Source organism: Prionailurus bengalensis, chromosome A2 (assembly GCF_016509475.1).
Source record: "Prionailurus bengalensis isolate Pbe53 chromosome A2, Fcat_Pben_1.1_paternal_pri, whole genome shotgun sequence".
Lineage (NCBI taxonomy): Eukaryota > Metazoa > Chordata > Mammalia > Carnivora > Felidae > Prionailurus > Prionailurus bengalensis.
This window is the reverse complement of record NC_057348.1, coordinates 25,683,250-25,704,881: the sequence shown is the minus strand read 5'-3', so window position 1 is coordinate 25,704,881 and position 21,632 is coordinate 25,683,250. Positions and strand designations below refer to the sequence as shown.

Below are 21,632 nucleotides of genomic sequence, written 5' to 3'. Positions count from 1 at the left end.
AGATTTAACATAAAATGATTTTTTTTGCCAGTCATAAAACAAAATACATGTAAATATGCTTAAGCAATGTTATGTGTTCAACAACTAATTGACTAGGACTATATATTTAAAGCAAAGGGTGCAGCAAGTGTAGTAAGTTTATAGATTATCTTTTAAATGAAAACTGTGCTATAATAAATTCTCTGCTTTTTTTTTTTATAGAGTATATTAAAACCGTTGTGTTAACAGGAAGGTGTGGTATTGTAGTAGGTGTTAAGTTGTTAAATGACTCCTGTCTTATGGTTTCTTATAGAACTTTAATATTTTAGGAGAAAATAAAAGGGCCTTATTCCATTTTGAAAACATTGAATGCGGGGCACCTGGGTGGCTCAGTCAGTTAAGCTTCCCACTTCAGCTCAGGTCATGATCTTGCAGTTCATTGGTTCAAGCCCTGCATCAGGCTCTCTGTGCTGACATCTAGAGCCTGGAACCTGCTTCAGATTTTCTCTCTCCTCTCTCTCTCTCTCTCTCCCTCTCCCTTGTGCACGTGCTCTCTCTCTCTCAAAAGTAAATAAACATTAAAAAAAAAAAAGAAAACATTGAATGCTTCAGTACTTGTATGTGTTGCATTACCTTAGAAGTTGTGAAATATACAAAAGAACTAGAAAATAGAAGTCTTCTATGAGAGACCATATGTAAATTATAAAATATGACTAATTTTAAGTTTAGATTCTGTGCTTTTTTTTAAAACTTGTGCATTCACATAACCATCATTTAAATAAAGATGCATAAAATTTCTTTCACTCTACAAGCTACACTCACTGATTCCTTCTGAATCAGTATACCCTCCCCACTGGGGCAATTGCTATTCTTTCTTCTACTGTGATAAATTAGTTTTGCTGGTTCTTGAACTTCATGTATATGGAATCATACTCCTGAGTATTTTCCTTCTTGTGGTCAATGTGGCATCTGTGATATTCATGGTATTGTACTTCCATTTTACTTATTTATTCTTTTTATATCTGTATTGGTATTCCACTGCATATATCACAACTTATTTTCATACTTACATGAGATAACCACACTACTAAGTAAGCAAATTAATTTAATTAGCATTCAAATACACCAGCACATTTTCGTAGGTGGTTGGTCATTTATTCAAATTCCTTCTTTCAGTTACATTGATTGAGCTAAGGAGTAATAATGATTCAGAAGCGGAGAGGGGCTAATCAAAGTCGAATTCAGAGCCAGGTGGGAGGATTGTCTCATATTGGATGAGAGGAAAGTAGGAAAATGATAGGTATAGATATAGGTGGATGTATGAATTTGATAGTGGAAATCTGAAAGCAAGTCCTTTTGATGATTTATCTTTTCTTTGTGAAGTGGTAGACCCTAGTTCTTTGTACACTGGAGGAGAAAAGGAGGAAGATTTAAATTAGCCATTATGGAAAATGGGAAAGATAATTGCTAGGAAAGCACAGAAGCCTGTCTGAGGACTAGTAGTAGTAGTAGTGCCAAGGTCTGCCTTTGTGAGATTTTCCCTACCAGTCTAAGCAGCTTGGATGTGAGTGTAGATTATGCTGCTGGACTGAAAGTACAGAAAGACTTTGAAGATACTGGTATGAGAGTTCTAGAAGAGCTAGGCCATGGAAGGAAGCTGCTTAACAATGACAGAAGTGAAAACAGCAGGGATATGAAAGTGGAGAGTAAGTGGAGTAGATGATTGGGTAGATGAGTAGTCAATGAGTGAGAACACTGGATGCATCGGAAACTGGAGGCAGAGACTGGGAAGCTTGAATTTAGTATTTCAGAATTGTGTAGTGTTCCAGGAGAGAAGGTCCCGGGTGTATAAACTGGATGGCTGGAGTGCAGTAGGAAAAACCTAAGTGAAGATAGGGTAGTCAAGGGTCTGAGGGGCTGCCATATTGAGATGCTCCCCCCTCACAAACAGTGGATCAGGCCAGAGTGAAAAAAATTGAGCCATGTATCAAAGGCTTTAGCTAACGATGGGAATGCTGAGGTGCTGGTGAGTGACAGCAGGGAGCATGGGTTGTTAAAGGAGCAGAAGGTGGAAAGGGTGGGGTAGAGTATTTAGGAAACACTATGGGGGAGTGAGGAAAAAGCTGACTCCATCTCCCAAATATGAAGTAAATAGGAGGATGTTTGCTGAAATAATCTGGTAGGAAATTAAAAGTTTTATAGGCCAGCACTGTCCAAAACAACTTTCTGCAATAATGGAAATGTCTGCATTGTCCAGGAAGGTAGATACTAGTCAAATGTGGTTATTGAGCATTTGAAATTTGGCTAGTGCAGTTGAAGAACTGACTTTAAATCTTATTTAACTTTAACTACTTAAGATGAAGTTATTTAATTAAATTAGATTTAATTAGTAAAAAGTATAAATAGGCACATATGAATACTGGGCTAGCTTATCAGACAATCCAGCTCTAGGCCATCCATTTATTTTACAGAGGTCCAGGAATGCTAAATGCCACATTGTCGACATTTAACTAGATAGGGGCAAAACTGGGACTAGAGTGATGGTTATAGAGAAGAAACCCAGAAAAATAAATGAAGAGGAAGAATTGAAAAAAAACAAAAACAATGTAGAAATGAAATTGGGATATCAACAATTAATATTATTAAAATGATTAAAAGTTAATGATAATTCCAAAGGTAGATGCCAAGGAAATTGAGAAGATGAGATGGCTTTAATAATAATGAACAAGAAAGGAATTGGGCAGAAAGGAAGCAGTTGACAAATTGAGATTTTTTACATATTTGATTGAAGAGGAACATTTTATTTTATTTTTTAAGTTTTTATTTAAATTCTAGTTAGCATACAGTGTAATATTAGTTTCAGGTGTACAATATAGTGATTCAGCACTTCCATACCTCACCAGGTGCTCATCATAAGTGGACTCCTTAATCCCCATCACCTATTTCATCCATCCCTCCCACCCACTTCCCCTCTGGTTACCCTCTGTTTGTCCTCTAGACAAAGACCAAGAGTCTGTTTCTTGGTTTGCCTCTCTCTCAAAGAGGAATGTTTTAGATTAAAAGTGATCTATATCCGCATATTAAATTCAGTGCATGGTCCTTGATTGAATTTTGGTTTGAGTAAATCAGTTGAAAAGATATTCCTGTTGTCATTGAGGAAATTTGAGTACTGGCTGAGTATTAGATCATATTAAGGACTTATTGGTAATTTTGTTAGGTGTGATAATGTTACTGAGGTAATATAGAAAACAGTTTATTTTTTTTTAAGTTTATTTATTTATTTGGAGAGAGAGACAGAGTGAGTGGGGGAGGGGCAGAGAGAGAGAGGGAGAGAGAGAATCCCAAACAAGTGCTCTGCACTGTTGGTGGAGAGTCTGGCTCTATCTCACAAACCATGAGATCATGACCTGAGCAGAAACCAAGAGTTGGACATTTAACCGACTGAGACACCAGGTGCCCTGAAAACTTCTTATTTTTTGGAGCTGCATATTGACATATTTGGATGTGAAATGCCGTGGTGGGCATAATGCTCTTTAAAATAGTGTTTTATTCCTCAGTATCCTTTTTTAAATTTTTTTTAAACGCTTATTCATCTTTGAGAGACAGAGAGAGACAGAGCATGAGTGGGGAAGGGGCAGAGAGAGGGAGACACAGAATCCAAAGCAGGCTCCAGGTTCTGAGCTGTCAGCACAGAGCCCAACGCAGGGCTTGAACTCATGAACTATGACATTATTACCTATGCTGAAGTCGGATGCTCAACTGACTGAGCCACCCAGGTGCCCCCTTTTTTTTTTTAAAGTAATTTCTGCACCCAACATGAGGCTTGAACTCACAACCCCAAGGTCAAGAGTTGCATGCTCTACAAACTGAGGCAGCCAGGTGCCTCTTAAAAATACTTCTTTATAAAAGGAAGCAAATGTGGGAAAATCTTAATGTTGGTTAAGTACAGGAGATGGGTATATTAGTGTCCATATTATTCTTTATTTTCAATTTTTCTCTTTTTTTTTTTTTAACAAAGAGACCTTTTGACAACTTTATAAAGTCAGGAGTATTTCATGTAATTTTTAAAAAATTATTTATTTAGGGTGGCTCAGTTGGTTAAGCATCCGACTTCGGCTCAGGTCATGATCTTGCAGTTCATAGGTTTAAGCCTCGCATTGGGCTCTGTGCTGACAGCTCAGAGCCTAGAGCCTGCTTTGGATTCTGTATCTCCCTCTCTCTCTGCCCCTCCCCTGCTCATGCTCTGTCTCGCTCTTCCAAAAAAAAAAACAACATTAAAAAAGATTCAAACTATATATATTTAAATTCATGTTAGTTAATATATAGCGTACTATTGGTTTCAGGAGTAGAACCCAGTGATTCATCACTTACATATTACACCAAGTGCTCATTCCAATGAGTGCCCTCCTTAAGGCCCATCACCCATTTAGCCTATCCCTCCCACCCAACTCCCCTCCAGCAACCCATGTAATGTTTTTAAATGTTTATTTAGTTTTGAGAGAGTGTGATTGGGGGAGGGGCAGAGAGAGAGGGGGACAGAGGATCCAAAGGGGGCTTTGCTCTGACAACAGAGACCCCCTTGTGGAGCTCACACTCAAGAACCGTGAAATCATGATCTGAGCCAAAGTCAGATGTTTGAATGACTAAGCTACCCAGGTGCCTGACCGATGTAATTTTATTAATAGCAAGGACTGAGATTTGTATAGGATTTTTGTAGTATGTCATGTAGTTCTCCTCCCGCCTAACTCTATGGGAGAGAAATTAACCGAGTTTATAGATGAAGAGGCTGAGAGTCAGAGATGTTACGTATTTGCTTACCTAGTAAGTAATTGACCGAGCTAGATCTAGCTTACAATTTTCTGGCTTTTATGTAATACTTACATCACAGGATATACATTATCTTATACCTACAATATATTTTTATTTGAGAAGTTTGAGTTTTTTAAAAAATAAATGTTTGAAATATAATTGCCTTTAGCTTTGCCTTATGAGTGGAGAAATCATTCAGATGTCCCCTCAAATGAGCCTCATCTTTGAAGCAATGGACCTTTCCCAGGCCTCGGTAAGTTCATGTTTTAGCATAACAGTAGATTGTTTATTTGTTCATTTGGTCAATAAGTATTTTTTATCATGTGTCAGAAGACTAGTTAGGCACCAGAAATACTAAGATGAATAAGATATAGCTTATGCTCATTTAGGAAGGATGAGAAGCATGCTAATAAATAATCCCACTATACTGCTACATGTAAGTGCTCTAAGAATATGGAGGGGGTGGGTACCCAAGAGGCGAATGGGTAGAGGAGGACCATGGAAAATGTCTGAGTATTTGATCTGGCTTTGAAGGGCAACACTTCTCTAGGGAGATTAGTTGGGGCTGGGCATTCCAAATCATGACAACATGATATGTAAAGATATGAAGCCATGACACGTCTGGGAGGCTGTAGAGGAAGACAGGTGCTAGATCATGACAGGCCTTATAAGTCATTCAAAGAAGTAGTTAATGACTGCCAGGTACTACTGGCATGAAAGCAACATTGGAAAAAGAAAACTTGTCTTTTTTCTCTAGCCTGCCACTGTAAGCCGCTGTGGCATGATTTATTTGGAACCCTCACAGTTAGGATGGGAACCAATTGTATCCTCGTGGTTGAATTCCCTGAAAGGACCTCTACAAGAACCAGATCATCAAGCTCTTCTGAGAGGACTCTTTGACTGGTTAATAAAGCCCTCTTTAAAACTTCGTAAGAAAAAATGCAAGGTAACACTGTAATTCTCTAACCCACTCAAGTTTCTTTAGTTTTCATTCAACTTGACTAAGGCTAAAATCACAATAAGTAGGATAAATAAACAAAATCAGTTTCCCCTTGACATTTAGTATCCACTTTTTAAAATGGAATATTTATTGTGATAATCAGTAATTCACATGCAGTTGTAAGAAGTAATAGATTTCATGCTCATTTCACCCAATTTCCCCCAATAGTAACATTTTGCAAGACTATATTATATCACAACAAGGATATTGACATTGATATTATCTACTGATATTATTCAGATTCCCCTAGTTATATCTGTACAGGTGTGTGTTTATCTCTCTGGGTTTCATTTTAAAATTTTTAATAATTTATAATTTTCAACATAAGTGCAACTTTGTACCCTTTGCCCAAAGTCTCCCTGTTTCCCCCACCTCCCCACCCCTGGTAACTGCCCTTTTACTCCAGTTCTATGTATTCAACTTTTGGATTGTACATATAAGTGACATCATGCAACTTTTTCCTTTCTGTGTTGGACTTTTTCACTTATCATAATGTCTTACAATGGACCCATATTGCAAATAACAGGATCTCTCTTTACGTCTTAATAATATCTATAATTTAGTATTAATAATTTAAGTCTTAATAATATTCTATTATATATATATATATATATATATATATACACACACACACACACACACACATATATATATGGCAATTTCTTTATTTGTCCATTAGTGAACACTTAAGTTTGTGTCCCTATCTTAGCTATTGGGAATAATGCTACAATGAACATGGAAGTGCAGATATATATTTTTTTGAATATAATATTTATTATTTATTTTTAATATGAAATTTATTGTCAAATTGGTTTCCATACAACACCCAGTGTTCATCCCAACAGGTGCCTTCCTCAATGCCCATCACCCACTCTCCCCTCCCTCCCACCCCCCATCAACCCTCAGTTTATTCTCAGTTTTTAAGAGTCTCTTTTGGTTTGGCTCCTTCCCTCTCTAACTTTTTTTTTTCCTTCCCCTCCCACATGGTCTTCTGTTAAGTTTCTCAGGATCCACATAAGAGTGAAAACATATGGTATCTGTCTTTCTCTGTATGACTTATTTCACTTAACACTCTCCAGTTCCATCCACGTTGCTACAAAAGGCCATATTTCATTCTTTCTCTTTGCCACGTAGTATTCCATTATGTATATAAGCCACAATTTCTTTATCTGTTCATCAGTTGATGGACATTGAGGCTCTTTCCATAATTTGGATATTGTTGAAAGTGCTGCTATAAACATTGGGGTCCAAGTGCCCCTATGCATCAGCACTCCTGTATCCCTTGGGTAAATTCCTAGCAGTGCTATTGCCGGGTCATAGGGTAGATCTATTTTTAATTTTTTGAGGAACCTCCACACTGTTTTCAGGAGCGGCTGCACCAGTTTGCATTCCCACCAACAGTGCAAGAGGGTTCCTGTTTCTCCGCATCCTCTCCAACATCTATAGTCTCCTGATTTGTTCATTTTAGCCACTCTGACCAGTGTGAGGTGGTATCTCAGTGCAGTTTTGATTTGTATTTCCCTGATGAGGAGCAACGTTGAGCATCTTTTCATGTGCCTGTTGGCCATTTGAATGTCTTATTTAGAGAAGTGTCTATTCATGTTTTCTGCCCATTTCTTCACTGGATTATTTGTTTTTTGGGTGTGGAGTTTGGTGAGTTCTTTATAGATTTTGGATACTAGCCCTTTGTCCAATATGTCATTTGCAAATATCTTTTCCCATTCCGTTGGTTGCCTTTCAGTTTTGTTGATTGTTCCTTTGCTCTGCAGAAGCTTTTTATCTTCATGAGGTCCCAATAGTTCATGTTTGCTTTTAATTCCCTTGCCTTTGGGGATGTGTCAAGTAAGAAGTTGCTGCGGCTGAGGTCAGAGAGGTCTTTTCCTGCTTTCTCCTCTAAGGTTTTAATGGTTTCCTGTCTCACATTCAGGTCCTTTATCCATTTTGAGTTTATTTTTGTGAATGGTGTAAGAAAATGGTCTAGTTTCATCCTTCTGCATGTTGCTGTCCAGTTCTCCCAGCACCATTTGTTAAAAAGACTATCTTTTTTCCATTGGATATTCTTTCCTGCTTTGTCAAAAATTAGTTGGCCATACTTTTGTGGGTCTAGTTCTGGGGTTTCTATTCTATTCCATTGGTCTATGTGTCTGTTTTTGTGCCAATACCATGCTGTCTTGATGATGACAGCTTTGTAGTAGAGGCTAAAGTCTGGGATTGTGATGCCTCCTGCTTTGGTCTTCTTCTTCAAAATTACTTTGGCTATTCGGGATCTTTTGTGGTTCCATACAAATTTTAGGATTGCTTGTTGTAGCTTCAAGAATAATGCTGGTGCAATTTTGATTGGGATTGCATTGAATGTGTAGATTGCTTTGGGTAGTATTGACATTTTAACAATATTTATTCTTCCAATCTATGAGCACGGAATGTTTTTCCATTTCTTTGTATCTTCTTCTATTTCCTTCATGAGCTTTCTATAGTTTTCAGCATACAAATCTTTTACATCTTTGGTTAGGTTTATTACTAGGTATTTTATGATTCTTGGTGCAATTGTGAATGGGATCAGTTTCTTATTTGTCTTTCTGTTGTTTCATTGTTAGTGTATAAGAATGCAGCTGATTTCTGTACATTGATTTTGTATCCTGTGACTTTGCTGAATTCATGTAGCAGTTCTAGCAGACTTTTGGTGGAGTCTATCGGGTTTTCCATGTGTAGTATCACGTCATCTGCAAAAAGTGAAAGCTTGACTTCATCTTTGCCAATTTTGATGCCTTTGATTTCCTTTTGTTGTCTGATTGCTGATGCTAGCACTTCGAACACTATGTTAAACAATAGCAGTGAGAGTGGACATCCCTGTCATGTTCCTGGTCTTAGGGGGAAAGCTCTCAGTTTTTCCCCATTGAGGATGATATTAGCTGTGGGCTTTTCATATGATGTTTAAGTATGTTCCTTCTATCCCGACTTTCTCAAGGGTTTTTATTAAGAAAGGATGCTGGATTTTGTCAATGCTTTTTCTGCATCGTTTGACAGGATCATATGGTTCTTATCTTTTCTTTTATTAATGTGATTTATCACATTGATTGATTTGCGAAAGTTGAACCAGCCCTGCAGCCCAGGAATGAATCCCACTTGATCATGGTATACAATTATTTCTATATGCTGTTGAATTCGATTTGCTAGTATCTTGTTGAGAATTTTTGCATCCATATTCATCAGGGATATTGGCCTGTAGTTTTTTTTTTTGTTTGTTTGTTTGTTTGTTTGTTTGTTTTCTGAGTCTCTGTCTGCTTTAGGAATCAAAGTAATGCTGGCTTCATAGAATGAGTCTGGAATTTTCCTTCCCTTTCTGTTTTTTGGAACAGCTTGAGAAGGATAGGTGTTACCTCCGCTTTAAATGTGTGGTAAAATTCTCCAGGGAAGTCATCTGGTCCTGGACTCTTATTTTTTGGGAGATTTTTGATAACTGATTCAATTTCATCGCTGGTTACGGGTCTGTTCAAGTTTTCTATTTCTTCCTGTTTGAGTTTTGGAAGTGTGTGGGTGCTTAGGAATTTGTCCATTTCTTCCAGGTTGTCCAGTTTGTTGGCATATAATTTTTCATAGTATTCCCTGATAATTGCTTGTATTTCTGAGGGATTGGTTGTAATAATTCCATTTTCATTCCTGATTTTATCTATTTGGGTCATCTCCCTTTTCTTTTTGAGAAGCCTGGCTAGACGTTTATCAATTTTGTTTATTTTTTCAAAAAACTAACTCTTGGTTTCGTTGATCTGCTCTACAGTTTTTTTTAGATTCTATATTGTTTTTTTTCTGCTCTGATCTTTATTATTTCTCTTCTTCTGCTGGGTTTGGGGTGTCTGTGCTGTTCTGCTTCTATTTCCTTTAGGTGTGCTGTTAGATTTTGTATTTGGATTTTTCTTGTTTCTTGAGATAGGCCTGGACTGCAATGTATTTTCCTCTCAGGACTGCCTTTGCTGCATCCAAAAGCGATTGGATTGTTGTTTTCATTTTCATTTGTTTCCATATATTTTTTAATTTCTTCTCTAATTGCCTGGTTGACCCATTCATTCTTTAGTAGGGTGTTCTTTAACCTCCATGCTTTTGGAGGTTTTCCAGACTTTTTCCTGTGGTTAATTTCAAGTTTCATAGCATTGTGGTCTGAAAGTGTGCATGGTATGATCTCAATTCTTTTATACTTATGAAGGGCTGTTTTGTGATCCAGTATGTGATCTATCTTGGAGAATGTTCCATGTGCACTCGAGAAGAAAATATATTCTGTTGCTTTGGGATGCAGAGTTCTAAACGTATCTGTCAAGTCCATCTGATCCAATGTATCATTCAGGGCCCTCGTTTCTTTATTGATCCTGTGTCTAGATGATCTATCCATTGCTTTAAGTGGAGTACTAAAGTCCCCTGCAATTACCACATTCTTATCAATAAGGTTGCTTATGTTTGTGATTACTTGTTTAATGTATTTGGGGGCTCCTGTATTTGGTGCATAGACATTTATAATTGTTAGCTCTTCCTGATGGATAGACCCTGTAATTATTATATAATGCCCTTCTTCATCTCTTGTTACAGCCTTTAATTTAAAGTCTAGTTTGTCTGATATAAGTATGGCTACTCCAGCTTTCTTCTGACTTCCAGCAGCATGATAGATAGTTCTCCATCCCCTCACATTCAATCTGAATGTTTCCTCAGGCCTAAAATGAGTCTCTTGTAGACAGCAAATAGATGGGTCTTGTTTTTGTATCCATTCTGATACCCTATGTCTTTTGTTTGGAGCATCTAGTCCATTTACATTCAGTGTTATTATTGAAAGATATGGGTTTAGAGTCATTGTGATGTCTGTAGGTTTCATGCTTGTAGTGATGTTCTGGTACTTTGTGGTCCTTGCAACATTTTCCTCACAGAATCCCCTTAGGAGCTCTTGTAGGGCTGGTTTAGTGGTGATGAATTCCTTCAGTTTTTGTTTGTTTGGGAAGACCTTTATCTCTCCTTCTATTCTAAATGACTTGCTGGATAAAGGATTCTCAGCCACATATTTTTTCTGTTCATCACATTGAAGATTTCCTGCCATTCCTTTCTGGCCTGCCAAGTTTCAGTAGATAGGTCTGCCACTACTCTTATGGGTCTCCGTTTGTAAGTTAGAGCGTGTTTATCCCTAGCTGCTTTCAGAATTTTCTCTTTATCCTTGTATTTTGCCAGTTTCACTATGATATGTCATGCAGAAGATTGATTCAAGTTATGTCTGAAGGGAGTTCTCTGTGCCTCTTGGATTTCAATGCCTTTTTCCTTCCCCAGATCAGGGAAGTTCTCAGCTATGATTTGTTCATGTACACCTTCAGCTCCTTTCTCTCTCTCTTCCTCTTCTGGAATTCCTGTGATACGGATATTGTTCCGTTTGATTGCATCACTTAGTTCTCTAATTCTCCCCTCATACTCCTGGATTTTTTTATCTCTCTTTTTCTCAGCTTCCTCTTTTTCCATAATTTTGTCTTCTAATTCACCTATTCTCTTCTCTGCCTCTTCAATCCGTGCTATGGCTGCCTCTATTTTATTTTGCACCTCATTTATACCATTTTTTAGTTCCTCATGACTATTTCTTAGTCCCTTGATCTCTGTAGCAATAGATTCTTAGATTTCCTCTATACTTTTTTCAAGCCCAGCAATTAATTTTATGAATATTATTCTAAATTCTTGTTCTGTTATATTGCTTAAATCGTTTTTGATCAATTTGTTAGTTGTCGCTACTTCCTGGAGTTTCTTTTGAGGAGAATTCTTCCGTTTTGTCATTTTGGATAGTCCCTGGGGTGGCGTGGAACTGCAGGGCACTTCCCCTGTGCTGTCTGGAGAACTTGTGTTGGTGGGTGGGGCCACAGTCAGACCCGATGTCTGTCCCCAGCCCACCACTGGGGCCACAGTCAGACTGTTGTGTACCTTATCTTCCCCTTTACCAGGGGCAGGACTCACTGTGGAGTGGTGTGGCCCCTGTCTGGGCTACTTGCACACTGCCAGGCTTGTGGTGCTGCTTCAGTGGGATCTGGTATATTAGCTGGGGTGGATCCACAAAGTGCACAGGGGTGGGAGGGGCAGGCTTAGCTTGCTTTGCTGTCAGTGGTCCCCTGCAGGAGGAGCCCTGCAGCACCCGGAGGGAGGCAGACCCATTGGAGCGATGGATCCACAGAAGCACAGCATTGGGTGTTTGCGCGGTGCAAGCAAGCTCTGTGAGGGGAGCTGGGGGATGGGAGAGGGATATGGCACTTGCCAGCACCTTCATTCCCTGCCAAGCTGAGCTCTGTTTTCTGGGGTTCACAACTCTCCCTCCAGGTGTCCTCTAGCCCTCCTGGCTCTCTGAGAGCAGAGCTGTTGCTTATAACATTCCAGATGTTAAGTCCCGCTGGCTGTCAGAACACACTCCGTCTGGCCCCTCCGCTTTTGCAAGCCAGACTCGGGGGCTCTGCCTTGCCAGGCTGGTTGCCCCTCCACAGCCCCGGCTCCCTCCCTCCAGTCCATGTAGTGTGCACCACCTCTTTGCCCCTCCTACCCTCTTTCTTGGGCCTCTTGTCCATGCTTGGCTCCGGAGAGTCCGTTCTGCTAGTCTTCTGGTGGTTTTCTGGGTTATTTAGGCAGATGTGGGTGGAATCTAAGCAATCAGTAGGATGAGGTGAGCCCAACATCCTCCTACACTGCCATCTTCCAACTAGTTTCAGATATATATTTAAGGTACTGATTTCATGTCCTGAAGAGGGATTGCTAGATTAAACATTCTATTTTTAGTTTTTTGAGGATCTTTCATACTGTTTTCCACAGTGACTGTGCCAATTTACATTCACACCAGCAATGCACAAGGGTTCTCTTTTCTCCACATCCTCACTAACACTTGTCACCTTTCATTTTTCTTCTCATCCTAAAAGGTGTGAGGTGATATCTCACTGTGGTTTCGATTTGCATTTTCTGATGATTTGTGATGTCGAGTGCCTTCTCATATACCTGGTTAGCCATTGGCATGTCTTCTCTGAAAAGTGTCTATTCAGGTCCTTTGCCCATTTTTAAATTAGATTGTTTGGGTTCTTTTTTTATATTACATGAATTTTTATATATTTTTTATATTAACCCCTTATCAGATATATAATTTACAAGTATTTCCCCTCAGTTTATAGGTTGCCTTTTCATTTTGTTGATGATTTCCCTTACCGTGCAGAAACTTTCAGTTTGATGTAGTCCCACTTTATTTTTGCTTTTGTTGCCTGAGCTTTTGTCTTATCCAAAAAATCATTGCCAAGGCCAATGTCAAGGAGACTTTAAAGACAAATATTGTTAAAATGTCTATACTACCCAAAGCGATCTACACATTCAATGCAATCCCTATCAAAATAGCACCAGCATTCTAAATGCCAACAATTCTAAAATTTGTATGGAACCAGAAAAGACCCTGACTAGTCAATATAATGTTGAAAAAGAAAACCAAAGCTGGAGGCATCACAGTTCTGGACTTTAAGCTGTTTTACAAAGCTGTAATCACCAAGACAATATGGTACTGGCACAAAAGCAAGTACATAGATCAATGGAACAGAACAGAGAACCCAGAAATGGACCAAAAAACAAATGGCCAACTAATCTTTGACAAAGCAGGAAAGAATATCCAATGGAAAAAAAGACAGTCTCTTCAGCAAATAGTGCTGGGAAAACTAGACAACAGCAACATGCAGAAGAATAAAACTGGACCACTTTCTTTCACCACACACAAAAATAAATTCAAAATGGATGAAAGACCTAAACATAAGACAGGAGACTATCAAAATCCTAGAGTAGAAAACAGGCAGCAACCTCTTTGCCTCTTTGCGACCTTTCCTATAGCAACTTCTTACTAGACATGTCTCTGGAGACAAGGGGAATATAAGCAAAAATGAACTGAGAACTCAAGATAAAAAGCTTTTGTATAGCAAAGGAAACAACAAAACTAAAAGGTAATTGACACAATGGGAGAAGATATTTGCAAATGACATATCAGATAAGGGGTTACTATCCAAAATCTATAAAGAACTTATCAAACTCAACACCCAAAAACGAAATAATCCAGTAAAGAAATGGGCAGAAGACATGAATAGACACTTTTTCAAAGAAGATATTCAGATGACTCATAGACACATAAAAAGGTATTCAACATTGCTGATCATCAGGGAAATACAAATCAAAACTACAATGAGATATCGCTTCACACCTGTCAGAATAAACTCAAAACACAAGAAACAACAGGTGTTGATGAGGATATGGAGAAAGGGGAACCCTCTTGCACTGTTTGTAGGAATGCAAAGTGGTCCAACCACTCTGGAAAACAGTATGGAAGTTCCTCAAAAAGTTAAAAAATAGAAGTAACCCTACAATCCAGCAATTGTGCTACTAAGTATTTATCCAAAAGATACAAAAATACTAATTTGAAGTGTTACATGCACCCCGAAGTTTATAGCAGCATTATCTACAATCGCCAAATTATAGAAGTGGCCCGAGTGTCCATAGATAGATGAATGGATAAAGAAGATGATATATATATATATATATATATATATATATATATATATGTATATACATATATACGTATGTATGTATATACATATATACGTATGTATGTATATACATATATACGTATGTATGTATGTATATGTATATGTATATATGTGTGTATATGTGTATTCCATGTATGGAATTAGAGTTGTATTATGCTAAGTGAAATAAGTCAGAGGAAGACAAGTGGAGTCTAAGAAACAAAACAGATGAACACAGGGGCAGGGGAAGGAAAAATAGGGAGGCAAACCATAAGAGGCTGTTAAATACAGAGAACAAACTTAAGATTGCTGGAGGGTGTGTGTGTGGGGGGATGGGCTAGATGGGTGATGGGCATTAAGGAGGGCACTTGTTGGGATGAACACTGTGTATTATATGTAAGTGAGGAATGACTAGGTTCTACTCCTGAAACCAATTCTACATTGTATGCTAATGTGAATTTAAAGAAATACTTTTTCTTTTTTTTTTTTTTTTAAAGGAGATTTTTCAGGGTGCCTAGGTGGCTCAGTAGGTTAAGTGTCTGACTTTGGCTCAGGTCATGATCTCACAGTTTGTGAGTTCAAGCCCCGCATCGGTCTCTGCACTGGTGGTGTGGAGCCTGCTTGGGATTCTCTCTATCTCTCCCTCCCTCTCTCTGCCCCTTCCCCACTTGTGCTTTCTCTCTCTCTCTCAAAATAAATACACAAATAAACTTAAAAAAAGAAGGAGCTTTCCCCCTGTGTTTTCTTCTGGGATTTTAATGGTTTAAGGTTTTACATTTCTTTTTTTTTTTTTTTTTAATTTTTTTTTTCAACGTTTATTTCTTTTTGGGACAGAGAGAGACAGAGCATGAACGGGCGAGGGGCAGAGAGAGAGGGAGACACAGAATCGGAAACAAGCTCCAGGCTCTGAGCCATCAGCCCAGAGCCCGATGCGGGGCTCGAACTCACGGACCGCGAGATCGTGACCTGGCTGAAGTCGGACGCTTAACCGACTGCACCACCCAGGCGCCCCTAAGGTTTTACATTTCAGTCTTGAGCCCCTTTTGAGTTAATTTTTGTGTATGGTGTAAGATAATAAAAGTTTCATTCTTTTATATGTGGATATCCAATTTACTCAACACCATTTATTGAAGAGACTTTCCTTTTCACATTGTGTTTTCTTGTTGCCCTTGTTAAAGATCAGTTGATTGTATGCTTGGATTTATTTTGGATTTGCTATTCTGTTCCATTGGTTTATATGTCTGTTTTTATGCCAGTACCATATTGTTTTGATCACTGGAGCTTTGTAATATAATTTGAAATCAGGAATTGTGACGCTTTCAACTCTTTTCTTCTTTCTTAAGATTATTTTGGCTGTTTAGATAGAGTCTTTTGTGGTTCCACACAAATTTTAGAATTTTTTTTTATTTTTGTCATAGGAATTTTAGCATTCATTTATTTTTGAGAGAGACAGAGTGTAAGTGGGGAGAGGGGCCGAAAGAGCAGGAGACACAGAATTTGAGGCTGGCTCCAGGCTCTTGAGCTGTCAGCACAGAGCCCATCACAGGGCTCAAACTCATGAACTGCAAGATCATGACCTGAGCCGAAGTTGGACGCTTAACCAACTAAGCCACCCAGGTGCCCCTGCCATTGGAATTTTGATAGGAATTACTTTGAATCTGTAGATCCCTTTAGGTAGTATGGACATTTTAACAATGTCAATTTTTCTAGTCTATGAGCACAGGATACTTTTCCATTTATTTGTGTCTTCTTCAATCTCTTTCATTAATGTTTTATAGTTTTCAATGTACAGATATTTCATGTTCCTGGTTAAATTTATTCCTAAGTATTATATTCTTTGTGATGCTATCATAAGTCAGATTGTTCTCCTGATTTCCTTGCCAGATAGATCATTGGTGGTATAAACAAATGCAACTGATTTTTTTTCCCAAATGATTTTTGCATCCTGTAGCTTTACTGAGTTAGTTTGTTTTAAAAGGTATTTTTTTGTATGTGGTCTTTAGGGTTTTCTACGTATAAGGACATGTCATCTGCAAATAGAGATCATTTTACTTCTTTTCTGATTTGGATGCCCTTTATTTTGTTGTCTAATTGCTCTAGTTAGTACTTCTTGTTGAAAAGAAGTGGTGGGAGTGAGCATCCTTGCCTCACACCAGATCTTAGCAGAAGAGCTCTCAGTTTTATGCCATGGATTATGATTTAACTGTGGGCTTTTCATAAATGTCCTCTATTTCATTGCAGAGATTTCCCTTTATATCTATTTTGTTGAGAGTTTTTATCAGAAATGGATGTTAAACTTTGTCAGATGCTTTTTCTGAATCTATTGACTTGAGAATGGGATTTTTGTCCTTCATTCTGTTAATGCAGTGTATCACATTGATTAATTTGCATATCTCTTGCATCCAGGGATAAATCCAACTTGGCTATAGTATGTAATCTTTTTGGTGTGTTGAATTCAGCTTGCTAGTATTTTATTGAAGACTTTTGCCTCTATGTTCATCAGAGATATTGGCCTATAATTTTCTTTTCTTGTGGTATCTTCCTCTGGTTTTAGTATCATGGTGATTCTAGCCTCATAGAATGAGTGTGGAAGTATTTCCTCTACTTCTAATTTTTGCAAGAGTTTAAGAAGGATTGTATTAATTCTTTGAATGTTTGGTAGACTTCAGCTGTGAAGTCATCTGGACTTTTCTCTGGGAAGTTTTTCATTAGAACTTCAATCTCTGTTACTGATATATTCAGGCTTCCTATTCTTGATTCAGTCTTGGCAGGTTGTATATTTCTAGGAATTTATCTATGTCCTCCAAGTTATCCAACTTATTTGTATATAATCATCCATAATTATCCCTTGATGATCCTTTTTATTTCTGAGGCATTCGTTGTGTGCTTTCTCTTTGATTCCTGATTTTACTTATTTGAGTCTTTGTTTTATTCTTAGTCTAGCTAAGAGTTTATTGTTTTTATTTATATTTTCAAAAAAAGCAACTCTTCATTTTGACTTTTTTCTATTGTTTTTCTATTCTCTATTTCATTTATTTCTGTTCTGATCTCATTTGTTTCATTATGCTAACAATGGGTTTAGTTGGTTCTTTTTCTAGGTCTTTGGGGTTTAAGTTAGGTTGTTTATTTGAGATTTCTTTTTTATTTATTTTATTTTATTTTTATTTTTTAATGTTTATTTATCTTTAAGAGAGAGAGAGACAGAGTATGAGCAGGGGCAGGGAGGGACAGAGAGAGAGGAAGACACAGAATTCGAAGTGGGCTCAAACTCATAAACTGTGAGATCAGGACCTGAGCCAAAGTCGTGATGCTTAACAGACTGAGCCACCCAGGTGCCCCGAGATTTCTTTTTTAATATAAACATTTATTGTTATAAACTTCCCTCTTAGTACTGCTTTTGATGCATCTCATGAGTTTTGGTATGTTGTGTTTCATTTGTCTTAAGATATTTTTTGATTTTCCTTTTAATTTCCCCTTGGATTCAGTAGTTGTTTAAGACCATCTTTTTTACATGTGTATTTGTGAATTTTCCCATTTTCTTGTGGTTACTGATTTCTAGTTTTATTCCATTGGGGTCAGAAAAGATATTTGATATAATTTTAATCTTAAATTTGTTGACTTGTTTTGTGACCTAACATGGGGTCTGTCCTGGAGAATATTCCATGTGAGCTTGAGAAAGAATACGTATTCTTCTACTGCTGGGTGAACAGTTCTACATGTATTTCTTAGGTCCATTTGATCTAGTGTGGTTCAAATCTACTGTTTCTTTTCTGAATTTCTGTCTAGATATTCTATACCTTATTGAAAGTGGGATATTGAAATCCACTACCATTTTTATATTGCCATCAATTTCTCCTTTCAGATCTGTCAATATTTTTAATAGTTTTTAAAGTTTTTATTTATTTATTTTGAGAGAGGGGGGAGGGGCAGAAAGAGAGGGAGAGAGAGAGAATACCAAGCAGGCTCAGCACCATCAGCACAGAACCCCACGTGAGGCTCAAACTCATGAACCATGAGATCATGACCTGAGCCAAAACCAAGAGTCAGATGCTCAACCAACTGAGCCACCCAGGTGCCACCGGATCTGTCAATATTTATTTTATATACCTAGGTGCTCTGATGTTGGGTGCATATATATTTAAAATAGTTTTATCTTCCTGTTGAATTGAACTTCCATCATTATGATATTCTTTGTCTCTAGAGACAGGTTTGCTTAAAGTCTACTATGATACAAATATAGCTACTTGTGATTTCTGTTGGTTACCATTTTCATGGAATATCTTTTCCTATTCCTTCACTTTCAGCCTATGTATTTCTTCTAGGCAGCATACAGTTGGATCTTGATTTTTTAAATGTTATTTATTTATTTTTGAGAGAGAGAGAGAGAGAGAGAGAGAGAGAGCGAGCAAGTGCGAGCAGGGGAGGGGCAGAGAGAGGAGGAGACACAGAATCCGAAGCAGTTTCAGGCTCTGAGCTGTCAGCACAGAGCACAACACTGGGCTCGAACTCACGAACCGTGAGATCATAACCTGAGCCGAAGTTAGATACTTAACTGACTGAACCACCCAGGTGCCTCTGGATCTTGGTGTTTTTTTTGTTTTTTTTGTTTGTTTGTTTATTTGTTTGTTTTTTATCCATTCAGCTGCTCTATCTTTTTAGTTGGGGGAGTTTAATATGTTTACATTTAAAGTAATTTTGATAGGGAGGGATTTGCTATTGCTATTTTGTTAACTGTTTTCTGTTTGTCTTGGGTTTGTTTGTGGTTTTTTGTTTGTTTGTTTCTCTTTTCTCTTTTGATGTCTTCCTTGGTGTTTCATTGGGTTGTTTTGTATTGCTAGGTTTTGATTCTTTTTTTGTGTGTGTGACTTCTATAGGTATTTTCTTAGTAGTTCTAAGGGGCTTATATAAAATATCTTATAGTTATAACAGTCTCTTTTAAGCTAATAACTTATCTTCATTTGTATTCAAGAACTCTCCACTTTACCTCCTTCCCTATTGATGTCACAATTAGCATCTATTTATGTTACATATCCATTAACATAATTTAGTTATAGTTACTTTAATACTTTTATCTTTTAACTTTTATAGCAGAATTTAAAAGTGATTTACCCACCACCATTATAGTAATATCCACCTTTGGTTTTATATTGCTCAAGTTATACCTGAATAAACCCAGAGGTAAAATTTATTCCTGCTAGACTCTTTGGATAAAACTATAGTAACTAAAGCTTTAAAATTCCCAATCGTTTTCCATATTTGCAAGGTATTTTAAATATGTGACTTTAAAACTCACATGTATATTTAGTATTTTATGAGAAAACTTTATATATTGTATTAGTTTCTCAGGGCTGTCATAACAAATTACCATAAACTTGGTGGTTTAAAGCAACAGAAATTTATTCTGCCACAGTCCTGGGGCTAGAAGTCTGAAATCAAGATGTTGGCAGGGCCAAGCTTCCTCTGGAAGCTCCAAGGGAGAATCTTTATTACCTCTCCCAGCTCCTTTTGGCTCAAAGCATTCCTTGGCTTCTGGCTGCATTATTCCAGTCTCTTCCCTCATGTTCTCCTGGCCTCTACTCTGTCTCTTTACTGTGTGACTCTTATAAGGATTTAGGGTCAGATACTCCAGAATGATCTCCTCATCTTGAGATCTTTATGTCTTCCAAGACCCTTTCTCCAAATAAGATCACACTCATGGGTTTCTGGGATTAGCACGTGGGCCTCTCTTTTTGGGGATTCAACCTGCTACACACATACACTCACACACATTAGTTACTTACACATAAGCTAATATATTGATATTGAGAAGGGAAATGGGGTTTTCAGTAGATTTTTTTCATCCTAAAATATAACTTTAGAGATAAGAAAAATACTCTGTGCACAAGAAAAAAATGAATTCCACTTTATGAAAATTTTGTGCAGTGTCTTCATAGAGAAAATATAAAGTCATTTTTCAGTTTTTTAAATTTTAAAACTCGAATGCTTCAGTTGGTGAAGCATGCAACTCTTGGTCTTGGGGTTGTGAGTTCGAGCCTCACATTGGGTGTAGAGATTACTTAAAATCTAAAGCAAAAACAAAAATAAACTCTAATACTATATGCTGCAAATAATACAAAGTAGGCTCCATCTTTCTAATGAATAATAGATTTTTTCATAATTTATTCCCATAGTTTCCACTTCTAGTTAGTCCCCAGGATCTATTGATTTTTCTGTCCTTGCTAACTTTTATATCTGTCCTCTCCTTTCCATCCAGGTTCCTCTGACCATCCCTCCTTCCTTGTATGGTAGCCTCAGTCCTGACCTTCATAATTTCTTGCCTGAATCAATATAATAGAGCTGCTCTGGTTCTGACTATATCCTACTACCAGAATGAAGATTCCAAAACACACATTCATTCTGTGAACTCCCGTACTTACCCTCCATTGGAACCCTCTTCCTCTTCTCAGGAGATCCTTACACACAGCCTTTAAAACCTTTCAGGATGTGACCTCTGTCTGCTTCTCAAGACTTACTTCTTGTCATTCTTCTTTCACACTCTATTCTTACATCCCATGGAATCCTCCTAACACTCCAGGTCTGCTTACACCTCCATTTCTGCGTATGTGTAGTTCCCCTGCCTTGAATATCCTTCCCCTCTGCACCTGGCTAACTGACATTTTCCTTCCAAATTTAGCTCAGCTAATCCTTTATCTGGGAAGCCTTCCTTGAATTAGTCCTCTCCTAATTTCCCTTTTTATCCTATTCCCCGGATCTGGGCTAATCCAAGTGCTCTAGTGTCTTCCCCCACCCACACTTTCCTGGGACTTCCTCTGTCACGTCATTATTACATCATATTATTTTTTGTCTATTTAATTTCAATATCACTCTTTTTCAGGGATCTTGCATTTTATTTGCATATCTCCTAGCTTGATATATAGGTATAGTATGTTTTTCATAAATGTTGAAAAAAATGAATGGGGGCGCCTGGGTGTCTCAGTCGGTTGAGCGTCCGACTTCGCTCAGGTCACGATCTCACGGTCCATGAGTTCGAGCCCCGCATCAGGCTCTGTGCTGACAGCTCAGAGCCTGGAGCCTGCTTCAGATTCTGTGTCTCCCTCTCTCTCTGGCCCTCCCCCCGTTCATGCTCTGTCTCTCTCTGTCTCAAAAATAAATAAATGTAAAAAAAAAAAAACGAATAAATGGCTGTTAGAGACTTCATTTCTGCTATCCTGAGAACACTTTATTTTCTTATAGTGTCTAGAATTCATTTCTCAGAGAATTTAGAATAAGAGTATATTATGTACAATTGTGTAATAGGATAAGCT

The 21,632-nt window shown here is 37.8% G+C and overlaps 1 protein-coding gene across 1 annotated transcript in view; it reads left to right on the top strand.

Annotated features, from left to right (window-relative positions):
• DNAH12 (dynein axonemal heavy chain 12) overlaps window positions 1–21,632 on the top strand; it is a 219,686-nt gene that overhangs the window by 84,355 nt on the left and 113,699 nt on the right. Inside the window, exons 33-34 of the mRNA XM_043587710.1 lie at window positions 4,958–5,041; window positions 5,546–5,734. Of these exons, the coding sequence (XP_043443645.1) occupies window positions 4,958–5,041; window positions 5,546–5,734 (273 nt within the window). The remainder of the gene's footprint in view (window positions 1–4,957; window positions 5,042–5,545; window positions 5,735–21,632) is intronic.